The sequence below is a fragment of the Bufo bufo genome, chromosome 6 (assembly GCF_905171765.1).
Source record: "Bufo bufo chromosome 6, aBufBuf1.1, whole genome shotgun sequence".
NCBI classification, from domain to species: domain Eukaryota; kingdom Metazoa; phylum Chordata; class Amphibia; order Anura; family Bufonidae; genus Bufo; species Bufo bufo.
Genome location: NC_053394.1, coordinates 321320286 through 321334581, shown reverse-complemented (window position 1 = coordinate 321334581; position 14296 = coordinate 321320286). Strand labels below are relative to the sequence as shown.

The 14296-nt window shown below is 42.0% G+C and overlaps 1 protein-coding gene across 1 annotated transcript in view; it reads left to right on the top strand.

Annotated features, from left to right (window-relative positions):
- Positions 1-12624, top strand: part of ETV4 (ETS variant transcription factor 4) — a 45280-nt gene extending 32656 nt beyond the window's left edge. Inside the window, exons 6-13 of the mRNA XM_040437173.1 lie at positions 1216-1339; positions 1449-1607; positions 1796-2049; positions 7316-7372; positions 7746-7814; positions 8830-9002; positions 10311-10412; positions 11916-12624. Of these exons, the coding sequence (XP_040293107.1) occupies positions 1216-1339; positions 1449-1607; positions 1796-2049; positions 7316-7372; positions 7746-7814; positions 8830-9002; positions 10311-10412; positions 11916-12137 (1160 nt within the window). The 3' untranslated portion in view covers positions 12138-12624. The remainder of the gene's footprint in view (positions 1-1215; positions 1340-1448; positions 1608-1795; positions 2050-7315; positions 7373-7745; positions 7815-8829; positions 9003-10310; positions 10413-11915) is intronic.
- Positions 12625-14296: the final 1672 nt, after the last annotated feature.

Sequence of the window (14296 nt, the reverse complement as noted above, 5' to 3'; positions counted from 1 at the left end):
TTTATAATTGATGTTAATTGCTGTCGGAAGTGCAGTTCACGGCTCTCGGGATTAAACTTGGTGTAGAAAATGATAGCAGGTTGTAGTAGTGTAAACTATTGGTATAAAAGTTGCCTGACATTAACTCCCAATGTCTAAACTGGTAATGGAGGTCCACAGCCCTTCATGGCCTCCTAGTTGTCTACATGGGAGCATGGATTTGTTTGGTTTTTGACCATGGGGAATCTGTCCTGGAAATAAAACTTTCCATCTGTGTAAATGTGCGCTTGTCATTAGATTGTAATGCTCTTTGTCCCATTTTGATAGGCCCCACAATTTGGACAAATAAGCCTTTTTAGGTTTATGCAAATGAGCCCCATGGGTGCAATGAAGGCATTTGTGTTGCACTCAAAGCTCCATTTGCTTTCTGTGCTGGCGTACCCCGACTTCGAGTGACAGGGAGAGACAGTGTAGACATAATCGTGCCTGACCCCGAAATTTCACGCCTGCTCTTCTGGTTACCAGTCTCGAAGGCGCTAACATGAGTTCACTCAGAGCGGGGGGTGCAGTCAACACTGAAAGTAAGTGGCACTTCAGGTGCAATGGCACCACCCTCGTTGCACCAAGTGGCTCATTTTCATAAACTTAAAAGGCTTGTTTCTTCAAGTTGGGGGGGGGGAGGGGCACCTATCAAGACTGGAGAAAGAGTATTGAAATCTGCTGACAAGTTCACATCCACACAGATGGATGGTTTTAGTTCCAGGTATGTGGTGACGGTTTCCTATTAAATATTTTTTCCCATCCTCAACCCCATTTTCTGGGCAGGATTTGTTGACTGCTTTACTCACATTCATTGCTACTGTAAGGCCTCATGCACACAAGAGTATTGTGTTTCTATAGAACATCTGAGTTGTGTAGAGGAGCCGCTTATGGCACTCATAGACTTCTGTGAGACCCTACTGTATTCTTCCAATTTAGTGGCATGTTCTATCAGATGCTGTATCACAGAGTTATCCCTCTAAGGCAGTGCTGTACATGGTACGGTATGGTAGCACACCATGCCTATGGCTCTGCAAAATGGATCCACATTGTAACAGCCTTGAAGAGATCGTTGTCTACTGTCCATCCCTAACCACAGTCCCATTGAAAACACGATGAAATTTATGTAAACTAGTGCTGTGAGGAGCTTTACTGGTTTCTTTTAGTTCATTGAAAAAGCTCTTTTCTTCTTCACAGTTGCTTTTCACAGCCCTCCGGTGAAAATCAAAAAGGAACAGCCAAGCCCTTGTTCAGACCCCAGTGTTTCATGCAGCCAGAAACAGTTTCAATACCGTAATGGGGAACAGTGCCTTTATGCCAGGTGAGGAATGTGGTTGCTTTACTCCTCGATTATTGTACGATTATACAGTTGGTTACTAGTTTGTTACAAGGTTTGATATTGGTGTTAAAACCTTCTTTTCTGTCTGCAGTGCCTATGACCAAACATCAAGACAAGTCAACATCAAGTCCCCAAATCGGGGCGCTCAAGTGTCTCCAATCCCTCACTTTTCCCGACAGGATAGAGGATATGTCAATCCACAGGGCTCGTCACAGCCTGTCCAGTCTGGAGGATATCTCATGGAACATGGGTAAGTGTAGTTGAACAGAAATGCCAGCAAGAAGTCATCTATAAAAGTGTTCCTCTCTAGAGGAATTCTATACCTGCCGAAAAAAAATCTAGCCATACCCAAAACATGCACTTAAAATCCCTTAAAAAAAAAAGACTCTTAAAAACTATTGACTATTCTAATTGAATTCTGTCCTCTATAATATTTAGATCCCGGTACCAACAGCAACTACCAGAGATGTGCCACTCATTTCCATCCACACAGAACATGACTAGAGAGTCTCCAGCTAACTACCAACGCCAGATGTCTGAGCCATGTCTCCAGTATCCACAACAAAGCTTCAAGCAGGAGTACCATGACCCTCTGTATGACCAGGCAAACCGTATTGGAACCAGCAGGCCCCACAGATATCCTTCCAGTATGATAATCAAGCAGGAGCAGACAGACTATGCATATGATTCAGGTAAGCCTTTTCTCTAAGGGGGTCACGATAGAACAACTTTTATTATTGCAGTATGTCCTGCTGGTAAATTTTTCCAAATTTGAAACCTTCTCCAGTGCTTTGGGCAATTTTTCTGCATGTCCATGAGGATAACCCATTTCCATATGTCCTAGAGGCCACTAAAAAACACCAACTCCCTCTCTGGTGGACTCGACGAGAGAAAATACTACATGGTCCATCATTGGAATGGGCACTGTGTAAAATTACAGTTCTCCTCCAAGAAATGAGTGATCAAAAGTGGTTTTGGCCAGGAGTTAAAAAAATTAAGTTGCCCAAAGCTGATTGATGTAGGTTTGAATTCTCCTTAAAGGGGTTGTCCATTTTGGACAAGTCATGTAATGTGTTTTATTCCAGACCTTACATGTGGCTATGGTTGAATTTTATGCGTTAACATACAGCTTAAAAGGCATGTGTCTTCAAATAAAAACAGATTAGCCAAAAAAGGAGATGTGTTGCCATCTTGTTTTAACTGGCAGATTAACATTTTTGGTGACACATTTCCTTAAAATTTTATTGTTCTTGATCTTTTTTTTTTTTTTTGTGGTCCATTATCTAGTCAACCAAGTTGTATGAAGTCAATGGCTGGCCCTACAAGTATCGCTGTAATTTATTTTATGAGTGATTTAAAATGTTTGCATTAATTAGCTACCTAATGGGTTAAATAAAGATCCTTGACTATTCTATAAAGTGAAAAGCTCCACTCTAAAGGTTGACTATTTGGTTGTATGGATGGAAAGGAGGTGGTTGTCACTTGAAATACTTGCCTGTCCTTGTATTCCCATTACCTCCGTGCAGTCTGTCTGCTCTGCTAATGAGCTAATGTCTGTCTGGTCCATACCGCACAGCGTCGCCACATACGTTGGAATGTAAATAAAACGGCTTGTTTCAGGCACCTATATGAATTAAGTAAAGTGTGTTATAAAAACTCCCAAGAATGGCTGGCCGTGAAATGACACAGCTAGACCTGTCAGGAGCCTGGTTTGTGTTAGAAATTGAGTTTTAATTTCCTTCGGTTTCCTCTGCTCTTGGAAAGCTATAACGTATGGATGAATAAATGGTTTTGTCTGTATAGTGATTCTTTATGTGGAATTTTGTCTGTAGTCTGGTGCTGATCGATGGTTAAGCGGCTGGTTTCGTGATTATATATTTTTATTTGATAATGTAATACCATGAGGATATGGAGCTGGTTGTTCAAATTCATTCAGGTATGCCTTATTTGATTTAAAGGGCTATCCTGAGACTTGTATTTGTATTAAAATGATGGTAGAAACCAGATTGACACCCAAAAATAAAACTCTTTAACAATACACTGGTATGTTCAGTTTCTTATAGTCTTCCTCAACCAGACACTTGTAAGCAACATAGTCTTGGTAATGTCACATCACTTTCTCAGATGACCTCACGTCGGCCAATATGTGATGTCACTGTGGCTGCTTTATATAAAGCTTTTAGGTAACTGGTGGAGGATGTATTTAAATTTTTTTATTCAAGTACAGTACAGACCAAACGTTTGGACACACCTTCTCATTTAAAGAGTTTTCTTTATTTTCATGACTATGAAGGGGCACACCTGTGAAGTGAAAACCATTTCAGGGGACTACCTCTTGAAGCTCATCAAGAGAATGCCAAGAGTGTGCAAAGCAGTAATCAAAGCAAAAGGTGGCTACTTTGAAGAACCTAGACTATGACATATTTTCAGTTGTTTCACACTTGTTTGTTATGTATATAATTTCACATGTGTTAATTCATAGTTTTGATGCCGTCATAGTCATGAAAATAAAGAAAACTCTTTAAATGAGGTGTGTCCAAACTTTTGGTCTGTACTGTATATTGAAATAAAGCCAACCATAGATGTGCCAAACCATTGTTCGCTGGTGTCATTAGCAGTTGTTGGCCAAAAGGGGGAATCCTATAAGAAGTTGTAGGCATCTTTACCTCGTAGGGGGATAATGGATCTGACCTGTCGGGTACTTGTCTGGAAACGCCCACAGACTTTAGATTTTGGAACATCCTATTAAAGTCTTACGACCAAAAGCCAATATCTATGTTCAGCTGAAATCCTTCTGATCAAAGGCTTAATCTTTTCAGTCACTTTCTCTTGCTTACCCTAACTGTTCATGGTGAGGTTGCAATAATAAAGACCAGGTATGAGAACTATGGTACCTTTTCATTGTAGGAAGATAATAAACTACAGGTAGAGTGAGGAAAGAGCCAGAGTATAATGTTTTGTAGACCACCATGTGGGTGGTGGGCTTCCTTGTTTGTATAGACCCATTATGATCTCTGATAAGCATGCTTCACAGTTAAGGTGGACATACACATTCATCTTAGGCCTCCTTCACATGAACGTGTGCACCCCGTGGCCGTGCACGAACACCGACCGTGAGGCAGCGGATCGCGGACCCATTCACTTTAATGTGTCCGCGATCTGCCCGTTCCGCAAAAAGATAGAACATGTCCTATCTTTTTGCGGAATGGAAGTATGGGACAAAACCCCATGGATGCACTCCGTAGTGCTTCCGTAGGGTTCTATTCTGTGCTTCCGTTCCGCACCATTCCGCATCTCCGGATTTGCGGACCCATTGAAGCAAATGCGGTCCGCAATACGGCAACAGGAAGCACACTTTCGTGTGCAGGAGGTCTTACATTGATGGAAAATAGACGATTTCAACCTAAACAAATGTTCATTGGGTGAAATCTAACAATGAATGATCATTTTAGCTGACTGATCATAGTAAGCAGTGTTCAGTATTTTCCTCCGATAGTCATACGAAAGATCTTCAAAGAAAATTGATGTTTTTGAACAAAAACTCTTTCTTAGAAAAAACATTTCCAGAAAGAGCGTTCGTCCCTTGCCCTTTTTTTATTGAATGTGTATGGGCGGTTGGAAACAACTGTAACTGGCAATATGGATTAAAATGTGCATTGCTGTGTCTGCAAATTGAACGTTCACTAGATGTTTGTTCAACCATCAACCAGCTTCTATTTAATGTGTATGGCCACCTTTAGATCATGTTTAAATGGTAAAGGAGAGTCTGTAGTTGCGATCTACTCTATAGGAATGCCCCCGTCGGAAAGTTTACATCTACAAGGTTCTATGTAGGCACTTATCAAGAGTCGAGAAAGATTTGGGCAAAGTTAAAAAATAGTTCTGCAGCTAAGCCGCCTCTTGCCTTGTGTGGCTGCACTTTATCTGCTGTCCCCTGACCTTGCGTTTTCAAGCTCCAAATTTTCTGCATCCTCTAACAGGATTGCATTACGACCTTGAATTGTAGCTCGCTCGCTCCCTCCCACCTGCCTGCTAGTCACTAACTCGTACATGGGCTCCTCACTCTCTGAATGGAGTCTGAGGAATTTCATTCACAAAATGGAGGACGAGAGAAAGACAAGAAGTCCCCGTAGGGCTGTTCTGGTGCCGGCTTACAAAACTCGGCTGCTTTTTCATAGGCAGCTGACATCATACCAGAAATATGGGCTGTCTTGCGGTAACACTATCTGTTACTGTATTTCTGCCCAAGGCTATTAAGATGCTCGAGAAGAAAAAAAAACATCCCTGCTGTAGAGGTTACAAATACTCAACTGAGACAACTAAACTGCAGCCTTAACATTCACATTTAAAGGGGAAGCTAGAGAATGAGAAGCTTTGCTTTTATTTCTGAATTACGAGCAGCGTCGACCGCTCGGGCGTCTTATATATAATTCAATGCAATCCTGCGGATATTTTTTCAATCATTACTTTTTCTGTGAGAAGCACGGCAAATCTTTTATGATTGTGGTCAGACCAAGACCAGCAGCTGGCGTCTGATTTGAAAGGAGTCTCACATGGAGAACACAAATGCTAGCATTTTATATACAAGAATGGATTAAAGCTGTATTCCCATTTGGGACTGTTATGGCCTATCGCTAGGGTATTTTCAGAAGTCCCAACATGGTGAGGTGAGAGTATGCTCTCTATTCACTTTAGGTCCCCGTGCTGCAGTTTGGAGCTGGTCCCAGAGGTGGGTCGCACCTTTTAACCTTTGTGGCATATCCTAGCAATGTCCTAGATAGGGATACCCCTTTAAGTCTATGGCTTATTCAAGTGACTCTGTGGCATGGGTGATGGAGATTTAGGTGTGGTAAGTCCTATAGACAAAAGAAATCTAGCTGTGTTCTTGTATATTGGCTATTATAATGGTGGTCTTCATAGTTGGCGGGTGATCAGCTGCCTAACACCTCAAGCTCCACTGTTCTCTGGATTCTGTACTCCAAAGGCACCATATAAATGTAAATGAGTGTAGATATGGAATTTCAGTTGGAGGAAATCTGGATGTGCATGTAACTGTGCAGGCAAAAACATGTCTGGATTTACATTTCAGAAGATGCATTGAAGAACTGCTGACAACCAACTCTAGTCTAGAGGTGCCCATAGACATTAGGCAGCGTGCAACCAAACCGCCATCCATCTATTGTGTATGGAGGACACCCTACTCTCCCAACAGCAGATGGGGGGGAGGGGGGGGGGAGAGGGGTCAGACGTGTTGGATTTCCACTGCCCAATTAAATAAGTAGTAGATAAGCTGCTGTCAGAGGTGTCTTTTTTTATAGTTTATTCCCCTCTTCCCATTGCAATAACCATGCCACTGAGCTGAGCGTATGGGGAAATCGTGAGAGAAAGTGTTTGGCTGACGTGCATTAAAGGACCACCTGAAAGCCTTCCATATATATAAGATAACAGTAGGCCTCCTGACTTCCCACAGACATGCATTTTATGGCCATCTTATAGGTCTCGGTGGCTCTTATGTGGAGCACTTCTTTTACCATTACGATTGTTGGTCACTATCATCAGATGTCCACAACTATAGGAATCCAGCACGGAGCATTTGTGCTGTGATGTAACTTTATTTAACATTTTCGGCTTATGTCTGAAACCATATAATTATTTATTTTCTTTTATTTATTGTACCTAAAAACCCCTAGAACAGCTGGGGTTCGAGATCGCGTAAACTTAAAAGGTATCCAAAACGGAAGCGCGATTAGGGTTTTCAGATGTGTTTACACTACATTTCTACATTGATTTGGTCTAATATAAACCTACAGCACATCTGGCTAATTCATTTGTGTATTTTTAGGAGGTTTATATTCGCACCAGAGTTCTGATTTTGTCTACGGACATTTTGTAGATCACATTTGTTCTTTTTACTTTTTGATCAACTTTTTTTTTGTTTGTTCTATTTCTTCTTGACAGATGTTCCTGGCTGTCAATCCATGTACAGGAATGTGGAAGGCTACCCAAATGTGGATGGTAATTATGACGTGTATTACATTTGTGTGTTTTTTATATAGCTAGGCTTTTTTTGAAAGTATAAAATAGAAGCTCTGATTGTAGGGTGTAGATGTCAAATATATCATATAACCTGTTTTTGAAAGAAAGGGTTAGGTGATGGTCATGAACAGTCAGAGACAAAAATCCTCATGTTCAAGAATCCCTGGATATAAATGACTTGAGCTTCATTGAAACTTTGTAGTTTCCATTGAGATATATTGAAAGACATTTCTTAAGATCTATAAAAAAATCATCATTAGGGTAACATTATGGTTATTGTATATTTTTACTATTTGCAGTTTTCTTCTGTTACATTAGCAGCCAATAAGTTTCAGACCCTTATTCTTTATAGGTTATGGCTATGAAAAGCCCATAAGAAGTTTCACTGATGACGCTTGTGTTGTGCCAGAAAAATTTGAAGGTTAGTGTTTCCCTCAGCTGATGGGATGGCTAAATATTTCCGTACCACATATAAGTCTCTCAAGCCTCTCCCTTCAGCATATGGCATTTATCATGTAAACAAAGTTAATACAAAGCACTAATGTGTTGTGATTGTCCATATTGTCTCCTCTGCTGGCGTGATTCATTTTTCCATCGCATTATACACTGCTTGTTTCCAGGGGTTACGACCACCCTGTGGTCAGTGGCCGTGCTTGTAAACTGTTGGAAAACGCACCAGCCTCTCTGGTGGCCATGACCGTTGGAGTGCGCATAGGCACGCATGCACAGCATGGCCATCTCGATATCTGTGCTGCAGCAGTGGCCATAACCCCTTGAAATGAGCGCTGTGTAATGCGATGGAAAAATGAATCAAGCCAGCAAAGGAGGCAATATGGACAATCACAATACATTAGTAAGTGCCTTGTATTAAATCTGTCTACATCAGGCATGCCCAACCTGTGGCCCTCCAGCTGTTGCAAAACTACAAGTCCCAGCATGCCTGCACAGCCATTAGAGCATGCTGGGAGTTGTAGTTTAGCAACAGCTGGAGGACCACAGGTTGAGCATCCCTGGTCTACATGATAAATCCCACTTCCTGAAGTGAGACAACCTCTTTTAAGAAGATATAATGAAAAAGAAAGAATGTAGATTCTGGACTCTTCCCCAAAGTTTACGAAGGAACGGTCCATTGGCTTCCCTTCTTGTGTTGGCTGCTTCGTAGTTTCATATGCCTACTGGGAAAATCTTTGTATACAGTAGTGTAGACATATTTGGTCTCCTGGTCTTCACCAGGCATGATAAAGCAGGGACCAGGATAGTGCCATAGCATGTTCCTGTAAGGGAGCACATTTTAAGATGGAGGCCATGTATAATCTGAGTCGAAAGCGAATTTTCAATATTGAGAAAATATCTGTAGATTTTTTTGAGAGAATTTATGTAACATTCCTTGTGAAATGTTGAAGTGTGAGTTGACCTTACTTTTGTTGGGATTACAGCAAGCGATATCAAACAGGAAGTCGGAACCTATAGAGATGGACCTCCATACCAAAGACGTGGATCTTTGCAGCTATGGCAGTTCCTTGTGGCTCTTCTGGACGATCCTTCGAATTCTCACTTCATAGCTTGGACTGGTAGAGGCATGGAGTTCAAGCTGATAGAGCCAGAAGAGGTAGGCATTACTGACTTGAATAAGTTATCCATAGTGGTCTACCTTTTGTAAAAGTAGTATTGCACCTCCCATCCGAAATCTGACCATTGTGGTTTGCATTTTTGCGTTTTTCTTGTCAGCCAAAAGGCTTTAAGACCGCCCTCTTATCCATACAGCATATTCTGTGACATATTCTGTGCACCAACTCCCACCAATCAGATATTGATGAACTGTAGGCCCTCAATATTGAACTCTCAGAAAACCCATAAACCCATTTAACAAAACTACAGGCACACTTTTCTAGTAAGATCTTTTCTTTTTTTTATATATACTGATCAGAAGAGGTCAAAAAAATCATTACTCACCTCTATCGATCTCCTGCTATTGTTCCCATCTCTGCTTGACACATCGTATATGCCTGGCAAGGCCCACTCCTCCAATCAGTCCGTATTGGTGACCAGTCTCAACCTGTCTTGGCCTTTCCTAGCATCTTTGGTGTGTCAAGCAAGGATCGGAGCAGTGGCAGGGGATCAATGGAGGTGAGTAATGATACTTTTTTTTTTTTCCCCAACCACTTCTGACTAGTATTCTAAAAAAAAATAATCTTAGCAGAAAACTGTTAAAATATGGCCAAAAATTCATTCTTGACGCAATGGAAATTTTATAGATTTTACCGTGTACTTACACATGGATTTCGCTGCAGAGCACTACAAAATTTTGTATAATTACATCGAATTTGTTGGCACTGTAACGAATTGCAGATTTTCAACTTGCAATTTCACAGCAGAAAATCTTCAGCATATCCACCACGTGTGAACATGCCCTAAAGTGCTTCCCAAGAACACTATTTTACGCAACCAACTCATCCACTTAAGTTTTTGGCCCAAGACTGCAATGATCTAAAGCTATTACTGTTACATTTATCTACCAGTTTGTTCTACCGCTTTCTGCTATGGGCAGTGCGAATGAACGATCATTAGAGACTGACATATTTATAGAGAGGTCACCATCGTTCCTTCACTTGCAGTAGTGATGATAGTGAGAAGTGAAATCTTTCTCAAAATGTAAGAAATCATGGCCACCCTAAACATTTCTCATCTCCACCCATTAAACTTGGCGATACACTAGGATTAGTTCTATTCTCAAATGTCACAGCTGGCTGAGCCTATGCAGTACCAGCAAGGGCAAGCTGTATTTATTGCCTATAGGCATATTAGACCTTTTCATGTATGAAAGAAGTGAAGAAAAGGTATTGTTGTTAAGTTAACCTCTTTCTTGCTATTCAGGCTTATGGGAGTCTGTTTTGACGCTTGTGACCTATTTTTGCAGGTTGCCAGACTCTGGGGCATGCAGAAAAACCGGCCAGCCATGAACTATGACAAGCTCAGCCGGTCACTGCGCTATTACTATGAGAAGGGAATCATGCAGAAAGTAAGTAGAAATAAGAAGGGAAATTTGACACACACAAACCCATACGAGTCTTAAAGAGTATGTCCATGACTGGAAAAGCTTGAGCCCATGCATGGGGATTCTATTCATGGCACCAGTGGGACCAAACTTTAAAAGTCAATATAATAAGAATAATGGGATTTTATATGAATATTCAAACTTCATATTTCATTTGTATAATTCGGCTCCAATCAGAACAAAGTGAGAACACTTTTTTCCTTTGCAAAAAGGTTGAGCTCTTCTTTTTGACACTACCGTACATATACAGATGAAAATATGATCCTTAAAGGGGTACTCTGGTTAACCCCAATCCATCGGATAGATGATAATTAAGACTGGTGGGACCCCCACTAATTACGAGAATGGGAGTCTCGAGCCCTGAATGAATGGGGAGGCAGGTCAAGCATGACCACTGCTTAGGATAGCAGAGTACACCACTTGGTTATCTCCGGCAGTCTTATAGACTTTGAATGGAGCAGTTGGGTGCATCCTTGACAACCACTCTATTCAAATGAGAGGACACAGACCCTTGGGGTCCCAGTAGCCATTCCTCTCCCTTAAAGGGGTTATCCGAAACTATAAACTGCCCCCCCCCCCCCCCAATATGCCAGGCCCCTCACATACAATATACTTACCCATCTCCCTGCGCCGCACCGCCGTTGTGCTTCTCTCCGTTCACCGATGAAAATATCCGTTGGTGGGGGGAGCAGCCGATGGCAGGGGGGGACGAGCCTCCCTAGCGTCACCCGTGATGCTAGGGAGGCTCGTCCCCGTCCGCCATTGGCTGCGGTCTCCCTGGCACCGGATGTTTTCATCGACACAGAGGGAGAAGCTGGGAGTGGGGTAAGTATATTCCATGTGAGGGGCCCGGCATATGAGGGGGGCAGCTTATATTTTCGGATAACCCCTTTAACAGTTATCACCTATATGGTGGATAGGGGATATCTTGTTCTAGCCAAATACCCCTTTAAGCCGACTGTACAATTAAGACCGCTATCAGCCAAGAACATCTGCCATTGTGGGGCTATCGAGAGAGTTTTATTTAAAGCATGGCCAGCTTATAGGTGTTTCCCATTTGTTCCCTTGATGTAAACTCTTGTGATCAGCTGCCACCTGTAGGGAAACTTGGCTTAATTTCCCTGCAGCGCCACCACAGGGAAAATTAAACATTACATAGTTTCCATTCAAATCAATGGGTTGTCTGTGTAATGTATGGATGTGCCACATTCTCTAGAGCAAGAGAGACTGTGTCACCACTCTTCACTTGGGTAATACTTGAAGATCCAGAACAAGAAACCCCCACCATTGACTAAGAATTAAGATGTAGGGTATATGACAATAGTTTTCTAATCCAGACAACCCCTTTAAGTCTTTAGAAGAGATAAGGTTTGAAATTAGAATTTTTTTGTGATGGTGCTACATTTTTGGGGGGTGTTTTTAAGTGTGGACCTAAATCTTGACCAAATATGTTATTTCCTGTTCCAGGTGGCTGGTGAACGCTATGTCTACAAGTTTGTGTGTGAACCCGAAGCGCTATTTTCCTTGGCTTTTCCTGACAATCAACGTCCTGCCTTGAAATCTGAGTTTGACAGACAGATCAGCGAAGAGGATACTGTCCCCTTGTCACACCTGGATGAAGGCGGCATGTACCTTCAAGACGCGGGAACGGTCCCTTCCCAAAACTATAAAGGCAGCTACAATTACTAGACATGGCTGCTGTGTAATCTTGTATATATGGATACATTTTGTTAGGAATCATATGAATGTAGATGCTTATTTTTTGTTTGTTCTTATTGCCAGAACCTGGTGTTTAAGTAACATGGACTCTAGCGGGTAGGTGCTGAAGATACCGCTGTTAGTTATTTTAAAACCCAGGTTATATTTGGGCGTTTGTAACATGGCCTTTTCAAGATACACTCCTTGGCTGTGCTGTATTTGAGCACCCTCTTTTAGATTTCTCTTAATACGGCTAAGCTTATTAATGATTGATTTCAGGAAATGCATGTTCTCCAGCATCGAGCATTGAAGACAAAATCCTTTCCTTCATCCTTTTATTATATATTTTTTTTAAGTGGCATTTTTTTTGGAAAGGATTTTGTTGAGTGGATTTCAGCAAAGACCGCATCAAACCAGTGCAATAATCGTGGAATCTACCAATGCTTCTGTTTTCTGCCTTTTGAAATTAAACAGTTTGAAGGAATTCTGTCTTTTATTTTTTTTTATTTTTTTGTATTGTACCTGTTCTGTCTAGAAGCCACAGGGGTACTGGCCCTCATGGAAGAGACTCAATGGTGGATGGAGATTTATTTTCAGGCAATGCTTCATGGGAAATAAGTCTCCGATGAGATCCAGTTACACCCCTGGTCTGCATCTGAGGTATCTCGTTAAGCATGATGACTAATCCTGAGACAAGGCCATTACTTGTAAAGGGTTGGACAGCTGCTTTAAGTGGTTGTCTGCAATTCGAAAAAGGGTCTGCTTTCTTCTTAAAAACAGGACCATTATTGTCCATGGGTTGTGACTGTGATATCAAAAAGAACTGCAATACCAGACATGTCCCAGGTGTGGTGCCATTTCTGGAAGAAAGCAGACATGTGTATGGCCATCATAAAGGGGTTGCCCACAGGGTCAGATTGTCCATAGACCTTACAGGGAAAGTTCCTGTTGGGCTGATGCCCAGGTGCCGTCTGAGTCCTCCTCACAGCCAGCCAGTGGAAGTTTTTGGGGATGCATTTTGTGCTGTTGGTGGCGGTATTATGTGATGGACTGTGGTATTTGGCTCTGTTGGGGTGGTATAATGTGCCACAATATGATATTGTTGGCCCTGACTACTTGTGTTGGCCCTGCTTTCCATCAAAATGGGCCCACTTTTAGTATTTTTTTCTAGGGCCACTTTAAGTTCCCAGTCCTCCCCTGGTTGCCCAAGATTAAAAAAATCTGTTGTCTTGTTGAAAAACTGCTCTTTGTACACTTTGGAGAAATGGCTATACCGCTGGTTCCACTAACAAACCAATGTAATGCCAAGCTGTTAGTGTATTTGAAATAAAGACTAGGGGGGTGTGTCTACTGTACATTGTCACCCACACCATAAAACTGGTGGTAGGACCAGTGGTATGATGTTCATCTGTGACCTCTTCACGGTGTTGCCCACATGGTCTCCAGATCAATCTCCAGCTATCACTGCATCCAAGACAAAAACGGGACTCATCGTTGAATAGGATAGACCTCAATTCCAGCCTCCATTGCCGGCTTGCTGTGCACCATGATAGACTTTGAGAGCGGTGGCATGACGTCCATGGACCACCTGGATCTGGTTGTCTGGCTCATAGCCCAATGTCGTGTAGACATTTGCTTGCTGCATTAGGCTTGGGATGTGGTGTACAATTTCAGATGATCTGTCTGTGCAGAGGTTCGCCTCTGTGGACCTCTTGTCATTCCAGTTCATCATCGTTCTCCCAAACACCGGGACAAGCAGTGTTGAATGCTGCTGATATCTGGGCCTAGGTCTGTAGTGATTTGCCAGAGTGATACACCAAGAACCAGTCCAAGGATTCTGTCCCCCTCAGTTTTTGTTAAGTGGTGATAATGGCACGTTCACACATCAACGTTTACAAAACGGATCCTGAGCATTGCCTATGCACATTTTGCATGCAAGACAGAAATGTCTCAATTGTATGCCAAATGCGTGCTAACGCTCAAGATCCATTTTTTCCCCTTATTTCTATGTTCTGACGTGTCAGAGTGAAAAAATAAACTAACATAAGCTCTCCCTAACTGGCACGTCGACAAACAGGAGGCATTGCAAAATCATCCCACACATCAAATTTTTGAGGTTTCATGTGGCTAAAAAAACTGCTTTCAATCAG